Genomic DNA, 23,603 nt, shown 5'->3' with positions numbered 1-23,603 from the left:
CCAGACCATCACACCTGTTTCTCAGGCTGTAATGGCGGGCGCGGGCGACATTCAAGTTGGTGTCCCGCCACTGTCTGGTGGACCCTCAGACAGGTCTCCGCGTTCGAAGCGGGAGTCCAGTAAATGAGATTCCAGGCCGAAGAGGTCTGGAGACGCCGAGGATAGAGGCGGGCTACCATCCTGACTGCGGCCCGCCATACAGCCCAAGAACAAGCAGTGATGGTCCGGGGTTTCATTTCTCCTCATAGCAGGACTCCCTTTGGTTGACCCGTGTCGCCGGCCGGAGTGGCCGTGCGGTTCTAGGCGCTGCAGTCCGGAGCCGCGTGACCGCTACGGTCGCAGGTTCGAATCCTGCATCGGGCATGTATGTGTGTGATGTCCTTAGGTTAGTGTAGTTCTAAGTTCTAGGGGACTGATGACCACAGCAGTTAAGTCCCATAGTGCTCAGAGCCATTTGAACCATTTTTTTGACCCGTGTCAACAATATTCTACAGCCACGTCTTGCCCTTCATGGCAGGCCATCATGGGTTTATATTTCAGCAAGGTAATGGCCGCCCGCACAAAAGAGTTTCTACTGTTCGCCTTCATATTTGCCAAAGCCTACTGCGTCCAGCAAGGTCGCTGGATCTCTCCCCAATGAAGAGCGTTTGGAGCATCATGGACAGGACTATCTAAGGCTCCAAATTATCAGAATTAGGCACGATATCCTTTAGAAGGAGCATCAAGCAACTCTAACAATCAATGCCAAGTTGAATAACTGCTTACATACGGCCAGAGATGGACGAACATATTACTAGCTCAATTTGTGAAGCTCTTTCTCGGGAATAAATCATCTAAGTTTTCTGAAATTTTAGTTATTTGTTTGTCCATGTACATCACATGTACCCATTTTCGTTCCCTTCAGGTAATTCTTTCAAGGTGCTTCGTTTTTTTGCCTTAGAGTATATTTATGTGGGCTGCATCACTCGACAAGTACAATCGTCCAGCCTTCTAGTCACGATAAGTGTAAGCAGACCACAGCCCGTAATCAGACAGCCATTGCTCGTCCACCTGCTCAGTATTTCTTTAATGGACTTAGAAGAACTTCTTGGATTTGTCTGTCACCAAATTAGGACTTTGATTCAGAGTGATTACTTGTCAGACGTTTTACTTGACGTCACATGTCATCCAAATGAGAGTTAAGTGTTGTGTATTACCGATTCCGCTATAAAAAAGTGAACTATGACCAATCACTTAGTAGATGAGTTAGTCTTCTCCCTTAGTACGACTGATACGTTAACCAGTCACATTAATATGACCAACTGTCCAAGGCCGGAATAACGAAATTCGAGACGGGCAGGAGGAGAGGTCTTGGAAAGTGCTGGCAGGGGTGAGAAGCCCCGCCGCGACTCCAGTGCTGTGGCCAGCTGAGCTAGGTTTCTCAGTTAAGGATCCATGGCGGGACCAGCCTGACTAAGGAGGTCCCACCGGTTCTCGATTGGGTTTAAATCCACGGAGTTTGGTGGCCGGGGTAATATGGAACTCACCCTCGTTCTCTTAGAACCACGCACGTACACTACGAGCTGTGTCACATGTTGCCTTGTCTTACTGGTAGATGGCACTGTGACGAGAAAAAAGAAACTAGATATAGGGGTGGACATGGTCTCCAAGGACATACTCCAAGGACATACGCTTACTTGTGATGACCCGTTGTGCGTTCCAGAATGCCAGGTAATCGCACAAATACATTCCTCATCCCAGAATATTCCCTCTTTCGGCGTGGACCCTTCCCACAATTGTTGCAGGAGTTTCACATGTTTCACACTGTATACTCCAACAGTCATCTGTCGGTGGAGCATAAAACGTGATTCATCTCAAAAGGCCACCTTCCGCCATTCAGTCGACGTCCAGTTGCGGCATTGGCTTGCAAATTCCAACACAGCAGTCATTATGGCTGCATGAACTGGGCGCTTGCTGGGCAGCAACGATCGCTGAACGAACATTGAAGAGACACTATCGGTAGTTCCATAGTTCATCTGCCCGGTCAATTCTCAACTGTTGAACATCTATTCGCCAATACATATCTCTGCAGCCATCATGAATGACCAGTGGTGCACCACAGTTGCTTCAGTGCCAGTTTGGGTAGCTCAATTTTGCCATACTTTAACAATAGTGGCAAACGAACAGTTTATAAACTTAGCCATTTCGGAAGTGCTCATGTCCTTTTGTATGTCAGATAAATTGTTTCCATATTACGAAAACGACTGCACAGTTTCCACAGTTCCCTGAGACCATTTATGTACCTTCCACTGCTAGTGATACACAGGTGAAAGCTGGCGCTAGCACACCATGCGGCAAAGAGATGGCGATGAGATCGATTGAGGCCAAAGACAGACTCGCAAGAAACGTGCCGCCAACGCCCTCTCGGGCGCCAGTATTTAGACCGCCGCCGAGGACTGCAGCGCCCAGTCAGTTCCAGTCTGTCGCACACCCACCCAGTCAGTCATCCAGGGAATCAACAAGTGGATTCATCAGTCGCTGCCCAGTGGGAGTCACAGTGACGGTTAGCTCAGCCTCTGGCTCAGTCAGTTAGTACCTAGCGACCAGAGCAGTGCACATAGCGGACTTGTACTTCACCAGCAATGAGGCTAACGTGGACTAGCGGAAGAGATTGTACAACAACACCTGGACTAAGTTAAGTAACTGTAGTTGCTGAACAGTTCAGAGAAAATTTGAGTCTCGTAACAAATCAATACCCCACTCATACGATTATAGTTGGTGGGGACTCAACCTTCCCTCGATATGCTGGCAAAAATACTTGTTCAAAACCGCTCTTAGGCAGAAAAAATCTACCGAGATTGTCCTACATGCTTTCTCCGAAAATTATTTTGTGCAGTTAGTCCACGAACCCACGCGAATTGTAAATGGTTGCGAAAACACACTTGACCTCTTAGCCACAAACAATCCAGAGCTAATAGAGAGCATCATGACTGACTGATATAGTGATCACAAGGTCGTTGTAGCTAGGCTCAATACCGTTTCTTCCAAATCCAACAGAAAGAAACGCAAAATAATTTTATTTTAAAAAGCGGATAAAGTGTCACTAGAAGCCTTCCTAAGAGACAATCTCCATTCCTTCCGAACTGACTATGCAAATGTAGACGAGATGTGGCTCAAATTCAAAGATATAGTAGCAACAGCAATTGAGAGATTCATATCTCATAAATTGATAAGAGATGGAACCGATCCCCCATGGTACACAAAACAGGTCCGAACGCTGTTGGAGAGGCAACGGAAAAAGCATGCGAATTTCAGAAGAACGCGAAATCCCTAAGATTGGCTAAAATTTACAGACGCTCGAAATTTGGCACGGACTTCAATGCGAGATGCCTTTAATAGGTTCCACAAATAAACATTGTCTCGAAATTTGGTAGAAACTCCGAAGAAATTCTGGTCGTATGTACAGTACACAAGCGGCAAGACGCAGTCAATACCTTCGCTGCGCAATGCCGATGGTACTGTTACCGACGACTGTGCCGCTAAAGCAGAGTTATTGAACGCAGGTTTCCGAAATTCCTTCATCAGGGAAGACGAATGGAATATTCCAGAATTTGAAACACGAACAGCTGCTAGCATGAGTTTCTTAGTAGTAGATACCTTAGGTGTTGCGAAGCAACTCAAATCGCTTGATACGGGCAAGTCTTCAGGTCCAGATTGTATACCGATTAGGTTCCTTTCAGATTACGCTGATACAATAGCTCCCTACTTAGCAATCATATACAACCGCTTGTTCACCGATAGATCTGTACCTACAGATTGGAAAATTGCGTAGGTCGTCCCAGTGTTTAAGAAGGGTAGTAGGAGTAATCCATCGAACTACAAACCTATATCATTGACGTCGGTTTACAATATGATTTTGGGTGCATATACTGTATTCAAACATTATGAATCACCTCGAAGGGAACGATCTATTGATACGTAATCAGCATGGTTTCAGAAAACATCGTTCTTGTGCAACGCAGCTAGCACTTTATTCGCACGAAGTAATGGCCGCTATCGAAAGGGGATCTCAAGTTGATTCCGTATTTCTAGATTTCCGGAAAGCTTTTGACACCGTTCCTCACGAGCGACTTCTAATCAAGCTGCGGGCTTATGGGGTGTCGTCTCAGTTGTGCGACTGGATTCGTGATTTCCTGTCAGGAAGGTCGCAGTTTGTAGTAATAGACGGCAAATCATCGAGTAAAACTGTAGTGATATCAGGTGTTCCCCAGGGAAGCGTCCTGGGACCTCTGCTCTTCCTGATCTGTATAAATGACCTGGGTGACAATCTGAGAAGTTCTCTTACGTTGTTCGCAGATGATGCTGTAATTTACCGTCTAGTAAGGTCATCCGAAGACCTGTATCAGTTGCAAAGCGATTTAGAAAAGATTGCTGTATGGTGTGGCAGGTGGCAGTTGACGCTAAATAACGAAAAGTGTGAGGTGATCCACATGAGTTCCAAAAGAAATCCGTTGGAATTCGGTTACTCGATAAATAGTTCAATTCTCAAGGCTGTCAATTCAACTAAGTACCTGGGTGTAAAAATTACGAACAACTTCAGTTGGAAAGACCACATAGACAATACTGTGGGGAAGGCGAGCCAAAGGTTGCGTTTCATTGGCAGGACACTTAGAAGATGCAACAAGTCCACTAAAGAGACAGCTTACACTACACTCGTTCGCCCTCTGTTAGAATATTGCTGCGCGGTGTGGGATCCATACCAGGTGGGATTGACGGAGGACATCGAAAGGATGCAAAAAAGGGCAGCTCGTTTTGTATTATCACGTAATAGGGGAGAGAGTGTGGCAGATATGATACGCGAGTTGGGATGGAATTCATTAAAGCAAAGACGTTTTTCGTCGCGGCGAGATCTATTTACGAAATTTCAGTCACCAACTTTCTCTTCAGAATGCGAAAATATTTTGTTGAGCCCAACCTACATAGGTAGGATGATCATCAAAATAAAATAAGAGAAATCAGAGCTCGAACAGAAAGGTTTAGGTGTTCGTTTTTCCCGCGCGCTGTTCGGGAGTGGAATGGTAGAGAGATAGTATGATTGTGATTCGATGAACCCTCTGCCAAGCACTTAAATGTGAATTGCAGAGCAATCATGTAGATGTAGATGTTCTTATGAATAAGGAACCCTGTTAATTCATGCATTCAGTTTGTGTTATAGTAAGAGGACACCAGGCATCAAGCAACATCCTCTCCTTGTTTCCCATGGTACAAGCCTACAGTGACAACGCGCCGACTCAAAAAGTAGTACCACCTATCGTCTGTGAGTGGTTATTGCACGTTGACTCCGAACACAGGCCGTGGTCACATTAATGTGACTGGACGATGTACAATGATGAGTCTAAACATTAAGACTAGCAGTTTCATAACTTAATGGCCTATCATTGTAAAGTAATTTATTACCGATTCTGCGTATCATCAATTTCCAGATCGTTCGTAGATTTGTGGAGCTATGTGCACCAGGTGTCTATGCACAAGTCATGTAATTCCCACAAATGACTGGCCGTTGATTCGTGTACGCGGTGACAGCTCTCGATAGCGACCCAGATGGGAACTGTCGGATTCAGATCAGATGAATTTGATGGCGAATACATTGACGTGATTTCACTACCATGCTCCTAGAACCACTGTAGCACGATCCTGGCTTCGAGACACAGACAACTGTACTGCTGAAAGATGACATCATCGTCATGGTGCACACGAAACATGAATGAATGCAGTGGTTCGCAGCTGCCAGATTGTCTTCGATTAGAACTACAGGTCCCACGCAAGCGCAGGAGAATTTCTTTAGTAGCATAATATTGAGCCCGCTGGCCTGCGTCCGTGGCACGCTGCACGTTTCGAAGCACTCATTCACCTGGATGATTTGATCTGCGGAAACTACGACGGCAGTTCAATAAGTAATGCAACACATTTTCTTTTTCTGAAACAGGGGTTGTTTTATTCAGCATTGAAATACACTAGGTTATTCCCCAATCTTTTAGCTACACAACACTATTTTTCAACGTAATCTCCATTCAATGCTACGGCCTTACGCCACCTTGAAATGAGGGCCCGTATGCCTGCACGGTACCATTCCACTGGTCGATGTCGGAGCCAACGTCGTACTGCATCAATAACTTCTTCATCATCCGCGTAGTGCGTCCCACGGATTGCGTCCTTCATTGGGCCAAACATATGGAAATCCGACGGTGCGAGATCGGGGCTGTAGGGTGCATGAGGAAGAACAGTCCACTGAAGTTTTGTGAGCTCCTCTCGGGTGCGAAGACTTGTCTTGCGTTGTCGTGAAGAAGGAGAAGTTCGTTCTGATTTTTGTGCCTGCGAACACGCTGAAGTCGTTTCTTCAATTTCTGAAGAGTAGCACAATACACTTCAGAATTGATCGTTTGACCATGGGGAAGGACATCGAACAGAATAACCCCTTCAGCGTCCCAGAAGACTGTAACCATGACTTTACCGGCTGAGGGTATGGCTTTAAACTTTTTCTTGGTAGGGGAGTGGGTGTAGCGCCACTCCATTGATTGCCGTTTTGTTTCAGGTTCGAAGTGATGAACCCATGTTTCATCGCCTGTAACAATCTTTGACAAGAAATTGTCACCCTCAGCCACATGACGAGCAAGCAATTCCGCACAGATGGTTCTCCTTTGCTCTTTATGGTGTTCGGTTAGACAACGAGGGACCCAGCGGGAACAAACCTTTGAATATCCCAACTGGTGAACAATTGTGACAGCACTACCAACAGAGATGTCAAGTTGAGCACTGAGTTGTTTGATGGTGATCCGTCGATCATCTCGAACGAGTGTGTTCTCACGCTCCGCCATTGCAGGAGTCACAGCTGTGCACGGCCGGCCTGCACGCGGGAGATCAGACAGTCTTGCTTGACCTTGCGGCGATGATGACACACGCTTTGCCCAACGACTCACCGTGCTTTTGTCCACTGCCAGATCACCGTAGACATTCTGCAAGCGCCTATGAATATCTGAGATGCCCTGGTTTTCCGCCAAAAGAAACTCGATCACTACCCGTTGTTTGCAACGCACATCCGTTACAGACGCCATTTTAACAGCGCAGCCACCTGTCGGAAGTCAATGAAACTATACGAGACGAAGCGGGAATGTTTGAAAATATTCCACAAAAAATTTCCGGTTTTTTCAACCAAAATTGGCCGAGAAAAAAAATGTTTTGCATTACTTATTGAACTGCCCTCGTACCATCGACCTGGTGCAGCAAAAACGTGATTCACCCGACGAGACGAAATGTTTCCAGTGATACACGGTCCAATCTCGATTATCCCGAGCCCACTGCAATCGTAACTGACGATGTCGTTGAGGCAACGTGTGAACACGCAGAGATGGTCTGCTGTCGAGGCTCATGTTCAACAATGTACGCTGCATGCTGTACTTCGAAACACTTGTGCGTCCAACGGCATTGTGCTCTTTCGCCAGAGGGGCCACAGATCGCCATCTATCCTATTTCAAAGAGCAGACAAGCCTCCAAACCCTATGTTCTGTGAAGAGTCGTGGACGTCTAACCACTTAGCACCTAGTCGCAGTATCACCGTCTTTCTACCCCTTTCTGTAGATGCTCACTACATTAAAGTGCGCATCATTTATGACGGCGGCCGAGTTTAGGTTCGATCTGCGCATCTGACGTCACAAAACACAGTCAGCCAATGAACAGAGAACGACGTTGCCAGAGCTCGACTGCAGTGCAGAGCACGGACGAGTGTCTTCAGTTTTAGAAACGTTCAGTCATAAATAAAATAATTGAACAAAAGCAATGTCTTGATAGCATTCTTTCTTTTATAGAAAGTTTGGAAAAAGCATTCTTTATACCAATTGCTACATAATCTATTAATTAAACCAAACAAGCAATAAGCCGCCTAATTCAGGCGATAGCAAGGAAAGGTGTTTGTGTCATTTTCACTAACCACTTTTGCGCAATAAAGAACAGTGGTAATTGTTTATTTCCTATTGCACTTCGACAAAACGTGAGTAATTCATAATCATACCAACAGTGTTTGTAGGTATTTTGTATGATATTTTAAAGTCCTCCAGGAAGACTATTGAATGACGAGCTGTGTTAGTGTAATGGTTAAAGTGTATGGCTGCTAAGGTAAAGGATCTGAGTTCAAACCTTGCTCTGTGCTTAATATTTTCTTTACTTAAAAACAATATCGAAGTGTCTTACTTCATGAATTTTATTCGTTTGAATGTAATTTTTTTAAATTTCTAGTGGCAACTAAAATCGACCATATGGAAAGTATACGCTATGGACTTTTACCTCTGTAAACTCTTCAAAATTTCGTGCAATGGTTTACTACATCTAATGCTGCACAATAACTGCGTTGAACATCGAAACAAAATTAAGTCATTTATGGGGGGGGGGGGGGGGGGGGGAAGGTATCAGTCAAGAAGATGTGTAAAAATCAAATTTTTGGGTCAAATAGTTTTTGTGAAATCGAATGATAAAGTGTGTCAAAGCAGTCGAAACACCATGTGTCTGCACAGGCGGGCAGTGCAATGATGACAAAATCGCGCACACCGCAGAATGCGGGGAGCACGTCTCTGTAGCAGCAAAAGGGTTAATGCGGCCATGGTGGCTTTACTTCGTAAACTGCGTGCTCCCTCCTAAACGTAAGTTTGCGAACTGTACTATGGCGCTGCTTCTCTTGGCGCGTACAACTGGCAACACAGCAATCTCCCGCGTCTGGGCGGGCATGCGCGAACCGCCAAGGTAAAAGAATTGAACTATAGCACGTGAACATTCGACCAGCTTCGCCGTTTTCGAGATACTCGCTTACACGCTCTGCAGAACAATAATCGGCCCTGTGGCTAAGTTGCTTATCTCAGTCGATTTCTCCATTTGCAGCGTATGTCGTCCCTAGAGTCCCCCATCGGTCTCTGCTAGGCTTACATGCGACAGGTGCCCGCAGCGCCACGAGAAGGCATCCAACATTGCAGTGGGCAGTGGTTGATAACGTTTTGGCTTATCTCTCTATAATCACTATTACATGTGTTGAGTGTTGAAGTATTCTCAGGCCCAGCAAATCTCGTTGCTAAAGTGTACCCTACAATAGAGGCAGCACCGATCCTGGGAGTTAGCTTACTGGCATTACAGAGCGCAGCATGTAGAATGGTTGGGCTCACCTTGTGCTTGGCCAGAACGTCCAGGTAGAGCTGCGGCTCGAATTTCGGTAGCGTGACGAGTTTGGCGCCCAGCGAGAACTTTTGGAGCATCACCACGGAGAGCCCGTAGATGTGGAACATGGGCAGCACCACTGGGATGGCGTCGTCGGCACCGCACACGCCATCTGCAAGGTCACCACGGATTGTCCAGAAAGCTGGCTGACAGGTCTTACTGCAACAACACTCACTACTCCGTGTCACAAATATGCTGTCACAACAAAACTTAGTACAGCGTTTGAGAGGTTTCCAATTCACTCAAGATCTATTGTTGCAAGAGTGGTTATGGAGTACATGAAATGATTACATTTACAGTGAGTAAAACAAGTTGTCGTGAGGTATCAGGTATCGAACCATGTTGAAACACCCATATTATATGTATGACAATGAAATGAACACCCTTAGCTGCGTACAGGCGTTGACATACGTCAACAGGGACAGATGAAAACGTGTGCCCTGACCGGGACTCGAACCCGGGATCTCCTGCTTACATGGCAGACGCTCTATCCATCTGAGCCACCTGGGACACAGAGGATAGCGCGACTGCAGGGATTTATCTCTGGAACGCCTCCCGAAAGAACAGATACCACCTTAGTAAATACATATTATATGTGGTGTAACCTCCACAGGCCGCAATACAGTCTCTGGCATCCAGATTATCCCCCGGGATATGTCATTCCACACCTGCTCGATCACTTCACATAGTGCTGGAAGAGTTTTTGGTTGACGAGTCTCACAGGTCACTTCTCGTCCCATCATATCCGGCACGTATTCGATTGGAGACAAGTCCGGAGTTTGCACTGGCTGGGGAAGTTACTGCACGTCTTGTAGAGCACACTGGGTTTCACAGACAGTGTGGATGAGCGTTATCCTGTTGGAACGGCACACCACCTTCCTATTGCAAGAATGATAAACGAATGGATCTAACAACACTTTTCACGTATCGAGCGCTGGTGAACGTCCCATCCAGAAACACCAAAGATGAAAGAGAGTTGTAGATTATCGCATCCCTGGCCATAAGGCCCGAGGTGGAGCCCGTGTGTGTTGGACACATGGACTCAACGAGACAGCGCTCAACAGGTCTACGCCGTATACCCAAACTACCATCACCTGTGTGCACGCAGAATCTATTTTAATCGCTGAAGACAACGGCGCGCCATTCCATCTCCGAAGTGAACCTCTGATGGCGCCCATCGAGACACGCACGTCTATGCTGTGGAAGACGGGCTAGAGGTATGCGTGTAGTCCCACTGCTAATAACCAGTTCCCAACAGTCGCAAACCTCGTTGGATACTCGGAAAACTCGTATTTATTTTTTCACTTCCGGTGTCAAATTCCTTACTGAAATTTAAGTATACGGCATCCATCTGAGCTCCGTTGTCTACAGCGCTATGTACAATATGGATCAAAAGTATCCGGACACCTGGCTGAAAATGACTTACAAGTTGGTGGCGCCCTCCATTGCTAATGCGGGAATTCGATATGGTGTTGGCCCACCCTTAGCCTTTATAACAATTTGCGGCTGATGCAGTTCTCTGTGAAAAGGTAGCAGCACCAGAAGACTGTAGAGGATCGGTGACACGTGCAGACACTGTCAGTTTATGCCGAATGCAAGTGGGCGTAACTACACATGAATACATGAAGAAATTGTTGTGTTGGCAGAAGAGCCAACACCGTGTTATGAATGGAGGCCGAAATGCACTCGTTTTAGCTCACGCAGGCTGGCGTGAGGAGGGAAGAACTATACCGACGTGAGGTCTGGAACATGACAAGGAATTAGAATTCAGAAAGCGGACGTAATTAGTTTGATACTTAACTTTAATCCATTAATGAGGAACGTCGCTCTTGAAGGTACATGATTCACAATATTAATATCAATAGCAACTGAAAATGGCGCCTTGCTAGGTCGTAGCAAATGACGTAGCTGAAGGCTATGCTAAACTGTCATCTCTGCAAATGAGAGCGTATGTAGACAGTGAGCCATCGCTAGCGAAGTCGGCTGTACAACTGGGGCGAGTGCTAGGGAGTCTCTCTAGACCATACCTGCCGTTTGGCGGCGCTCGGTCTGCAATCACTGACAGTGGCGACACGCGGGTCCGACGTATACTAAGGGACCACGGCCGATTTAAAGGCTACCACCTAGCAAGTGTAGTGTCTGGCGGTGACACCACAGAAATACTTTGCTGTTGGATTACATCATTTGCGATAAATCACCAGAAATAGTAACTACTGTAAAATGTCTGGCAGTAACCATCTGCATTGACCTAAAGTGAATGACCACATGAAACAAGTTCTAGGAAATGCAACACTTGCTTATAAAATGTAAATAACGAAATAGAAATTCGTATTTGTTGAAAAAGAGTTTTACTTTAAATACTATCCCAGAAACCCATAAAACGTGAAATAAAAGCAAGTCCTGATTCAGACCTAAGGTTCCACTGTCACCAGCAAGGATAGTTCGATCTTTGTACCACGAATTTCTTTGTGGTTATTACTGTTGGCAACACATGTGTGCACTGTAGAAAACGTGATTTGCCCGTTTGTTTGTAGCATGAGTAGTTCTTTCACCAACATATGGTTCCACTGTTACAAACCCAACAGAGGCGTAAATTAATTATTTTCCACCCGTAAGATGGAGCAATACTCTAAAAGTCTAGAAAAAACGTCGGCAGTGCAAAAAGTACAACGTTTGTATCGAATGACTAGGACACAGTTCTGGTTAAGAACATGATCAAAAGCCGCCTGACTCAAATCAGTTACTGTAAGTCGGTATTCGCATTTTCAAGAAGAGTGGTAGGACAGGTGCAATAATTATAGCCCTATATCATTGACGTAAGTCTGTTGTAAAACTGTGGGACATACTTAATGCCTACGTATTGTGAGTTCTTTGAAGAACGAATATCTTCTCTATAAAAGTCTTCAGGTCCAGATTGTATACCGATTAGATTCCTTTCAGATTACGCTGATACAATAGCTCCCTACTTAGCAATCATATACAACCGCTCGCTCACCAATAGATCTGTACCTGCAGATTGGAAAATTTCGCAGGTCGCACCAGTGTTTAAGAAGGGTAGTAGGAGTAATCCAGACCTATATCATTGACGTCGGTTTGCAGTAGGGGTTTGGAGCATATACTGTATTCAAAACTCATGAATCACCTCGAAGGGAACGATCTATTGATACGTAATCAGCATGGTTTCAGAAAACATCGTTCTTGGGCAACGCAGCTAGCTCTTTATTCGCACGAAGTAATGGCCGCTATGGAGAGGGGATCTCAAGTTGATTCCGTATTTCTAGATTTCCGGAAAGCTTTTGACACCGTTCCTTACAAGCGACTTCTAATGAAGCTGCGGGCCTATGGGGTATCGTCTCAGTTGTGCGACTAGATTCGTGATTTCCTGTCAGGAAGGTCGCAGTTAGTAGTAATAGATGGCAAATCATCGAGTAAAACTGAAGTGATTTCAGGTGTTCCCCGGGGAAGCGTCCTGTGACCCCTGCTGTTCCTGATCTACACTCCTGGAAATTGAAATAAGAACACCGTGAATTCATTGTCCCAGGAAGGGGAAACTTCATTGACACATTCCTGGGGTCAGATACATCACATGATCACACTGACAGAACCACAGGCACATAGACACAGGCAACAGAGCATGCACAATGTCGGCACTAGTACAGTGTATATCCACCTTTCGCAGCAATGCAGGCTGCTATTCTCCCATGGAGACGATCGTAGAGATGCTGGATGTAGTCCTGTGGAACGGCTTGCCATGCCATTTCCACCTGGCGCCTCAGTTGGACCAGCGTTCGTGCTGGACGTGCAGACCGCGTGAGACGACGCTTCATCCAGTCCCAAACATGCTCAATGGGGGACAGATCCGGAGATCTTGCTGGCCAGGGTAGTTGACTTACACCTTCTAGAGCACGTTGGGTGGCACGGGATACATGCGGAGGTGCATTGTCCTGTTGGCACAGCAAGTTCCCTTGCCGGTCTAGGAATGGTAGAACGATGGGTTCGATGACGGTTTGGATGTACCGTGCACTATTCAGTGTCCCCTCGACGATCACCAGTGGTGTACGGCCAGTGTAGGAGATCGCTCCCCACACCATGATGCCGGGTGTGGGCCCTGTGTGCCTCGGTCGTATGCAGTCCTGATTGTGGCGCTCACCTGCACGGCGCCAAACACGCATACGACCATCATTGGCACCAAGGCAGAAGCGACTCTCATCGCTGAAGACGACACGTCTCCATTCGTCCCTCCATTCACGCCTGTCGCGACACCACTGGAGGCGGGCTGCACGATGTTGGGGCGTGAGCGGAAGACGGCCTAACGGCGTGCGGGACCGTAGCCCAGCTTCATGGAGACGGTTGCGAATAGTCCTCGCCGATACCCCAGGAGCAACAGTGTCCCTAATTTGCTGGGAAGTGGCGGTGCGGTCCCCTACGGCACTGCGTAGGATCCTACGGTCTTGGCGTGCATCCGTGCGTCGCTGCGGTCCGGTCCCAGGTCGACGGGCACGTGCACCATCTGTCGACCACTGGCGACAACATCGATGTACTGTGGAGACCTCACGCCCCACGTGTTGAGCAATTCGGCAGTACGTCCACCCGGCCTCCCGCATGCCCACTATACGCCCTCGCTCAAAGTCCGTCAACTGCACATACGGTTCACGTCCACGCTGTCGCGGCATGCTACCAGTGTTAAAGACTGCGATGGAGCTCCGTATGCCACGGCAAACTGGCTGACACTGACGGCGGCGGTGCACAAATGCTGCGCAGCTAGCGCCATTCGACGGCCAACACCGCGGGTCCTGGTGTGTCCGCTGTGCCGTGCGTGTGATCATTGCTTGTACAGCCCTCTCGCAGTGTCCGGAGCAAGTATGGTGGGTCTGACACACCGGTGTCAATGTGTTCTTTTTTCCATTTCCAGGAGTGTATATAAATGACCTGGGTGACAATCTGAGCAGTTCTCTTAGGTTGTTCGCAGATGATGCTGTAATTTACCGTCTAGTAAGGTCATCCGAAGACCAGTATCAGTTGCAAAGCGATTTAGGAAATATTGCTTTATGGTGTGGCATGTGGCAGTTGACGCTAAATAACGAAAAGTGTGAGGTGATCCACATGAGTTCCAAAACTAAAATAGTACAATTCTCAAGGCTGTCAATTCAACTAAGTACCTGGGTGTAAAAATTACGAACAAATTCAGTAGGAAAGACCACATAGACAATATTGTGGAGAAGGCGAGCCAAAGGTTGCGTATCATTGGCAGCACACTTAGAAGATGCAACAAGTCCACTAAACAGACAGCTTACGCTACACTCGTTCGTCCTCTGTTAGAATATTGCTGCGCGGTGTGGGATTCTTACCGGGTGGGATTGACGGAGGACATCGAAAGGGTGCAAAAAAAGGGCAGCTCGTTTTGTATTATCACGTAATAGGGGAGAGAGTGTTACAGATATGATACGCGAGTTGCGATGGACGTCATTAAAGCAAAGACGGTTTTCGTCGCGGCGAGATCTATTTACGAAATTTCAGTCACCAACTTTCTCTTCCGAATGCGAAAATATTTTGTTGAGCCCAACCTACATAGGTAGGAACGATCATCAAAATAAAATAAGAGAAATCAGAGCTCGAACAGAAAGGTTTAGGTGTTCGTTTTTCCCGCGCGCTGTTCGGGAGTGGAATGGTATGGAGATAGTATGATTGTGGTTCGATGAACCCTCTGCCAAGCACTTAAATGTGAATTGCAGAGTAATCATGTAGATGTAGCTGTAGAAAAACCAACATGGACAGAGATTTGAGAAACTTACGAGGTCCGACTAATAGAAGATTTGCGCGTGTCGTCACAGGAACTTTTTAGTCAGTGCGTGAGCTTTATGGAAACGGCCTAAAAACTCCAGTGCCAGACATTACAAGAGAGGCATTGTGCATCCCCACGCTCTCTTGGCAAGCAGGAACACAGCCCCAGCTGTGGTGCCCCCTGCTGGCGGGTCTTTAACTGTCACGTGGAATCATGTCGCAAATGTGCAAGTAAGGAAAGGATTGCTTATGCGAAGGATAACGTCATTTCATCCAAGCAGTAGGACTAAATACACGTAATCTCTTCCGATGTGAGCTGGCTTCAGTTGCACAAAAACACTACCAGAAGCTGTCCCGTATTTCTCTTCGCTGCATCACCATCTCTCATCGCCCGTAGGACGTGTAACTCGAATTTCCCTTCTTGCTTTTGCAGCGATGTAATGACTAACAAGCAATCTGATCAGATGCAGGACATCTTGAAACGAATGGTAAAACCGATGACATGAGAAAAAATGCAACGAGTCTCCAGAAGTCAGGAGATAAGAGCCATGTGGTACTCACTGGTGTCGAGGTCAGAGAGCAAAGAGGGGCGTTCAATACATAACACGTTCTAGGCCAATTTAGCTTGAACTTTCTTCTGGGACGTCACTTCAGCGCCCATAGTTTCATGAACTTCCGATATGTGGCAGCACTACATCTAGCCTTCGAAAAGGCATTCCAAGCAGAGAGCTGTCATTGAGTTTCTTTTGGTGGAAAGCCAGCCCATCGCAGATATCCATAGGTACTTGCAGAATATCTAGGGAGAGCTGACAGTGAACAAAAGCACGGTGAGTCGTTGGACCCTCACATCTGTCATTATCGCAACAAGGTCGTGCAGAACCTTGCAATGTCTCTCTTGGTGGCCAGCCGCATACAGCTGCGACTTCTGCAATGCTGGAACGTGGAGACACTCTCTCTCGAGGTGATCGACGGATCACAGTCAAACACCTCGCTGCTCAACTAGACGTCGCTGCCGGTAGAGCTGACACACTCGTCCAGCGGTTGACCTACTCAAAGGTGTGTGCCCGCCTAACAGGAGACTATACAGAGCAACAAGAGACCATCTGCGCGGATCTGGATGCGTGCTATGAATCTGTTCTTGACAATTTTTGTCGAACGTCATTGCAAGCGATGAAACATGTGTTCATCACTTCGAACTGGAAACAAAACGGCAACATTTGGTGTGGCGTCACACCACCTCTCCACCGAGGAAAAATATCAAAACCACACACTCAGCCAGTAAAACCATGGCGACGGGCTGCTGGGACTCTGAAGCTGGTATTCTGTTTGATGTCTGATGTGTCGGCAGCTGGGCCAACACCTTGTAGATAGAGGTGGCTTAAAGGGCACGCGAGACTAACGCAGACGGGCGTGAAGTACTGGAACAGGATACGTAATTAATGCTATGAAGAAAAGTATGTAGCTGGTATAATACTTAACTTTATTTATCCTTGTTGTGAATACAGCATTCTTGATGAGACATTTCATACGATAACTATCAAACTATGTAAGGCTAATGGCGCCTTGCTAATTCGTAGCCATTAACTTAGCTGAAGGCTATTCTGTCTATCGGCTAATGAGAGAGAAAGGCTTCGTACGTCTAGTCGCTAGCTCTGTCGTCCGTACAACTGGGCTGAGTTCGAGTCAGTCTCTCGAGACCTGCCTTGTGGTGGCGCTAGGTTTGCGATCACACAGTGGCGACACGCGGGTCCGACATGTACTACAGGACCGCGGCCGATTTAAGCTACCACCTAGCACGTGTGGTGTCTGGCTGTGACACCACAATGTCCCCCCTCACTGTGCAACGATGAAGTGTGAAGTGTATTGTGCTACCACCAGGAAAATCAATAAACGACTTTAGCATGTTCGTCACCACAAAAATGCAAGCGAACTTCTTCTTCTCCATGAAAACGCAACGCCTTACAAGCTTCCTCATTCCTTATCTTATCAGTCCAACTAATTTGCAACATTCGTCTGTAGCACCACATCTCAAATGCTTCGATTCTCTTCTGTTCTGGTTTTCCTACAGTCCATTTTCCACATCAGTACAATGCTGTGCTCCAAACGTACACTCTCAGAATTTTTTTCCTCAAATTAAGGCCTACGTTTGATACTAGTAGACTTCTCTTCGCCAGGAATGCCCCTTTTGCCAGTACTCGTCTGCTTTTGATGTCCTTCTTGCTCCGTCCGTCAATGGTTATTTTTCTGCGTAGGCAGTAGAATTCCTTAACTTCGTCTACCTCGTGACCCCTCAATTCTGGCGATAAGTTTCTTGCTGTTCTCATTTCTGCTACTTCCGTCTGTCTTCTATTTACTCTCAATCGATATCCTTAACTCATTAGATTGTTCGTTCCATTCAGCAGATGCCGGTCGGTGTGGCCGCGCGACCGCAACGGTCGTAGGTTCGAATCCTGCCTCGGGCATGGATGTGTGTGATGTTTTTAGGTTAGTTAGGTTTAAGTAGTTCTAAGTTCTAGGGGACTGGTGACCTCAGAAGTTAAGTCCAATAGTGCTCAGAGCCATTTGAACCATTCAGCAGATCATGTAATTCTTCAATTTGACTCAGGACAGCAATGTCACCAGTGAATCGTATCACTGATATCTTTTCACTTTGATTTTTAATTCCACTCCTGAACCTTTCTTTTATTTGCTACTTCGATGTGCAAATTGAACAGTAGGGGCGAAAGACTACATTCCTGTGTCATACCCTTTTTAGAAGAACCTTCGTTTTTGGTTGTTCACTTTTATTATTCCCCCTTGCCTCTTGTACATATTGTATATTACTCGTCTCTCCCTATAGTTTACTCCTATTTGTGTCAGAATTCCGAATATCTTGCACCATTTTACATTGTCGAGCGCTTTTTCCAGGTCGACAAATCCTGTGAATATACTAAGATACCATCGATGACCATGCAGCTCGTTAGAATGAAATTACAATGAAATGAACAGCCTTAGCTGCTTACAGGCGTTGACATATGTCAACGGGGACACATGAAAATGTGTGCCCTGACTGGGACTCGAACCCGGGACCTCCTGCTTACATGGGAGACGCTCTATCCATCTGAGCCACTGAGGACACAGAGGATAGCGCGACTGCAGGGATTTATCTCTGGCACGCCTCCCGGTCGAGGCACACATTTTCATCCGTCCCCGTCGACGTATGTCAACGCCTGTAAGCAACTAAGGGTGTTCATTTCATTGTCATTTCATTCTGACGAGCTGCATGGTCACCGATGGTATCCTTTCGGACATGTCCGGAAGAACAGATACCATCTTAGTATATATATAGTTAAGGCTCACCGGCCACTTGACCATCTTCTTCTTCTGTGGGAATGCACAAACAGTGCCCGAACTCTTACGGGAATCGGCAACGCGCCGCGAGTAATGAGTATAATGGGCGGGGGCACTACGAATGTAGTGCGGGACAATACATGGATGCATGACCTGTTAAACTAGCTGTGCGATAATTCTCGCACTTGTCAGCTTTTACAATCTTCGGAATTGTGTAGATGGTATTTTTCCGAAAGTCAGATGGTATGTCGCCAGACACATACATTCTACATACCAACGTGAATAGTTTTTGTTGCCACTTCCCCCAACGATTTTAGAAATTCTGGTAGAATCTTATCTATCCCTTCCGACTTATTTGATCTTAAGGCCTACAAAGCTCTTTTAAATTCTGATTCTAATACTAGATTCCCTATCTCTTCTAAATCGACTCATGTTTCTTCTTCTATCACATCAGACAAACTTCCCCTCATAGAGGCCTTCAATGTACTCTTTTCATCTATCCACTCTCTCCCTTGCATTTACAGTGGAATTTCCGTTGCACTCTTAATGTTACTACCCTTGCTTTTAAGTTCACCGAAGGTTATTTTGACTTTCCTATACCCTCAGTCAGTCCTTCTAACAATCATTTCTTTTTCCATTTCCTCACATTTTTCACGCAGCCATTTCATCTTAGCTTCCCTGCACTTCCTATTTATTTGATTCCTCAGCGACTTCCATTTCTGTATTCCTTAATTTTCCTGAACATTTTTGTACTTCCTTCTTTCATCTATTAACTGAAGTATTTCTTCTGTTATCCACGGTTTCTTCGCATCTATGTTTTTCTTTCCAACTTCTGCGATTGCCCTTTCTAGAGGTCCATTCCTCTTCAACTGCACTGGCTACTGAGCTACTCCTTATTAGTGTATCTATAGCCTTAGAGAACTTTAAACGTACCTCGTCATTCCTGAGTAGTTCTGACACCATTTCATTGCGTATATATTCTTCCTGACTGGTCTCTTAATCTTCAGCCTACTCTTCATCACTACTACATTGTGATCTATATTTGCACCTTGGTATGCCTTGCAATGCAGTTCCTGACTTTGGAAATTCTGCCTGACGACGATGTAATCTAACTGAAATCTTCCCATATCACCCGGCCTCTTCCAAGTACACCTCCTCCTCTTCTAATTCTTGACCAATGTATTCGCTGTTACTAGCTGAAATTTATTACAGAACTCAATTAGTCTTTCTCGTCTCATTCCTCTTTCCAAGACCATATTCTCCTGTAACCTTTTCTTCTTCCCCTAAAACAAAATTCCAGCCCCCAATGACTATTAGATTTTCATCTCCCTTCACGTATTCTATTACCCTTTCAGTATTCTCACATACTTTCTCTGTCTCTTCATCTTCATCTCTTCATCTTCACCTTGCGACGTCAACTATCGTTGTCGGTTTTGGTTCACTGTCGATTCTGATAAGAACAATTATATCAGTGAACTTAGGCAACGTAGTCTATGGAGAACAGCGACCTGACGCTGTATTTAAGTTAGACTGAACAGTCAAACAAACATTATTGCGATCTTGACTGTTCATTCTAACTTAACTATCACTGAACTGTTCACAGTAACACACTCTCTGCCCCACCTTCCTATTCATAACAAATCCCACGTCTGTTACGCCATTTTTCACTGCCGTTGATTTTACCCTATACTCATCTGACCAGAAATCCTTGTCTTCTTTCCATTTCACTTCATTGACCACTATTATATCTAGGTTCAGCCTTACATTTCCCTTTCCAGATTTTCTAGCTTCCCTACCACGCTGAAGCTTTTGACATTCCACGACCCGATCATAGAACGTAATCCTTTCATTGGTTATTTAATTTTTTTCGCATGGCCACCTCCCCTTCGGCAGATCCGAATGGGGGACTATTCTGGAATCATTTGCCAATGGAGAGATCATCATGTCACTTTTACAATTACAGGCTACATGTCCTGTGGATACGCGTTTTGTGTATTTAATGCAGTGATTTGATTGCTTTCTGCATACTCATGTCATTGAACATTATTTATTCTTCCTCCTTTAGGGGCAGTTTCCCAACCCAAGGACAAGAGTGCCCTGAACTGTCTTCTCCTCACTCTTCTTTAACAAGGCCATTGGCAGAATGAGGGTGGCTTCTTATGACAGATATCTTCGCCAGTGCTGGTTATTAACCAAAATTTAAGCAGCGATGGGCTTGGAACCTGGGTCCGAGAGCGTTTTAAATTACTAATAAAGACGCTACCCCTAGGCCATGGGCACTACTGGAGAAGGGCACGAGTGACATCTCAGGAGTGTGGGACTCACCCATGTCGAGGTCAGAGAGTTGGCTGGCAGGTTCTCTGGCCTGCTGGAGGTTGGCCAAAATGTTACGACTGGACAGCATGACGTCCACAGGCAGAGTAGGGAATAAAAACATCTCGGGAGATAGGGGCAGTGTGGTACTCACCGGAGTCGACTTCAGAGTACTGGATGGCAGGTTCTCTGGCCTGCTGGAGGTTGGCCACGATGTTGCGGTTGGAGAGCATGACGCCCTTTGGCAGCCCTGTCGTGCCGCTGGAGTAGGGCATGATGAACACCTGGTCTGGGGAGGTGAGGGCGCCCGGCAGCTCTCCCTCGGGCGCGGCCCGCTGCACCAGCTGCTGGAAGTCCGCCGCGCCCTCGGGGGTGGCGCCGGGATCTAGGGCAGTGCTGGAGGCGGCCGCCGGCACAGTCACCAGCAGGCGTGGCGGGGGCAGGCCCGCCTCCTGGAAGGCGCGCACCACCGTGCCGTGGAGGGCCGGAGTCGTCACCGCTGCCGAGGGCCGGCAGTCGCGCAGCTGTTTGGACAGCTCCTCTGTGGGCAGGTTAGGTCACTCGTCGAGACAGATTGACAAAAGCTGTTAAGCACCTGGAAAATACTGTCTGAGTTTAGTGCAGGTTAGTAGATACATATATTATGAAATGGTGCAATAATCTTTGATGGCTAGAATGCCTACCACAATGCAGATTAAGTATTTTACCAGAGCTGAGTGGTTATGTGATGAGTGGGTGTTGTGTTGGATGCTTATTCTGCACTGGCTTTTATGCGCGTTGCTGATATTACAGAGTTGTTTCTGGGAACTGGCCAAGTCTGAGCTGTTGTAAACACAACCAACTGCAGGAACGCCTTGGGTTGCGGATCGGAGCCGCCAGGCGGGGAAGCCGCCGGGGTGGAGCACGCACCACCGGGTAAACACAAGGACGAGTCGGACGACAGACCAACGCAACCGACAACAACCGACCACGACCCACTATGACCGACACAGCAAGGAAGAGATAAACAATGGAGGCTTGTAGAAACCACAACACCAAACACCAACAGTAAATCCACTCGGAACCAGAGCCAGGCAAAAGTCAACAACGAGCAACGACAAGAACGCAGTACCGCCGAGATAGAAACTCAATCCAGAGCGAGTACCAGACTGACTGACTTTTTTTTTTTGTGGTGGTGCTGAAGTCTGATCAACTTCGTTGATTTTTACTTCTGTAGGGAATGGAAGGGGTAAAAATTTTCTCTTTATTTATTTATTCTTCTTTCAGCTTTAGTTTGGGCACACTGAAGGGTCCTTTAACTCGCTGCTTTTGGCGTGTGTTTGAAAACATGTGTGTAGAAGTGCTAAAGGACGATATGTCCTTAAATTATGGAGAATTCCGTAGGGATATCATTTACGGAGGCTCAAATACTATCGCCTTCGGTACTTTATATTTGTGGTTGCGTAAGGGTTCTACCGCACCTACTGTGGTGAGTTGTGGTGTACTGTCACGTATCATGTCCAACGTATCATGTCAATAAGGTTCGTGCCTTCTCCTTGACCTTGTCTGAGAGGTAAGATTCGCTTAAGGCTCGATGAATGTCATGATTTCGGATCTACCATTGGGCTCCTGTGATCCATCGTAGGCATCTGCTTTGTACAACCTGTAACTTCTTGTAGTTAGTGGCACACGTAGTACCCTAAGAGGTCGATCCATACAAAATAGACGGTTCGACTGTGGCATGGTACAACTGGAGTTTCGTGCGTTGGCTGAGGTATGAGCTCTTCAGAAAGGGGAGGAGAGCTCCCAGCATTTTGAGGCCAGACGTCTTCTTCTCCATAATGTGATGACTATACAACAGTTTGGCGTCCAGATGCACTCCCAGGTATTTTACAGTTGTTGCCCAGGGGAGTGGCTGGTCTGATATCCGCAGGCGGTCATTGACGATGGGTCTCCGATGTGTGAAGACAATAACTTTGGTTTTTTCTGCATTGACCGTTATTTTGTTCATGTGGGTCCAGTGGTCCACTAAATCTAGTTGGCGCTGCATCCGTGTGACGAGGTGGTCCATTCTGGTGCCTGCAGTCAGGAGCGCTGTGTCGTCGGCATAGAAACTGGCAGTAACATGTGGCACCGTCGGGAGGTCGTTAATATATGAATTAAACAGCAGTGGAGATATGACCGATCCTTGTGGAAGTCCTTCAAGGACAGGCCGTGTTGTTGAATTCTTGTCATCAATGCGAACATATAATCTGCGATCCTGAAGAAAATTGTCAAGAAGTTTTAAATAGCAGTCTGGTAGGGGAGTGGTACGTCGGAGCTTGACGATCAAGTTGCGTCGCCATACTTTATCGTAAGCCTTCTCTATATCGAGAAAGACTCCAATAGTATGTCGTTTCTTGTTGAAATTGTCTTGGATAGATTCCGTGATGCGCAGTAGTTGTAACTCAACCGATAGCTTCGCCTGGAAGCCAAACTGCTCCGGTCGGATGATGTTGTGTGCCACAAGGATGTCCAGCATGCGTTTCGGTAGGACACGTTCCAGTACCTTTCCCAGCGTCGGCAGTAAACTTATGGGTCTGTAGCTGTCAGGGTGTGAGAGATCCTTGCCCGGTTTTGGTATTGGCACTATTCTGGCAATCTTCCATGCCTCTGGGAAGTATCCAGTCCTGAGGCAGCTGTTCACTATCCGGGTGAGAAGCACAACAGGCTTTCTCGGGAGGTGTTTCAATTCCGTATTGCTGATTCTATCTGCTCCAGATGAGGTGTGTTTGCTATACTTGATAATCCTCCGAATTTCCTCCGGCGTTGTCAGCCGGGGCATAGTGTTAGTCGGGGCGTCCCGAATAGCTTTCCATTCCGCCGTTGTGTCCTCCTCTGCACGGTGGAGTGCATCATCTCCATCCTCCGTGGGGGGGCGTAGTCATCTGTTGTTGGTATGTATCCGCATACAGCTCCGCCTGCGC

At 46.7% G+C, this 23,603-nt stretch overlaps 1 protein-coding gene across 3 annotated transcripts in view; it reads right to left on the bottom strand.

The window, feature by feature from the left end:
- LOC126210279 (uncharacterized) overlaps nt 1-23,603 on the bottom strand; it is a 340,068-nt gene that overhangs the window by 132,304 nt on the left and 184,161 nt on the right. For all 3 annotated transcript variants that reach the window (XM_049939475.1, XM_049939477.1, XM_049939476.1), the window contains exons 5-6: nt 20,813-21,199; nt 9,183-9,346 (exon numbers count right to left, since the gene is read on the bottom strand). In XM_049939475.1, coding sequence (XP_049795432.1) covers nt 9,183-9,346; nt 20,813-21,199 — 551 coding nt within the window. The remainder of the gene's footprint in view (nt 1-9,182; nt 9,347-20,812; nt 21,200-23,603) is intronic.

The sequence above is a fragment of the Schistocerca nitens genome, chromosome 10 (assembly GCF_023898315.1).
Source record: "Schistocerca nitens isolate TAMUIC-IGC-003100 chromosome 10, iqSchNite1.1, whole genome shotgun sequence".
Taxonomy (NCBI): Eukaryota; Metazoa; Arthropoda; class Insecta; order Orthoptera; family Acrididae; genus Schistocerca; species Schistocerca nitens.
This window is presented reverse-complemented; position numbering and strand designations above follow the sequence as displayed.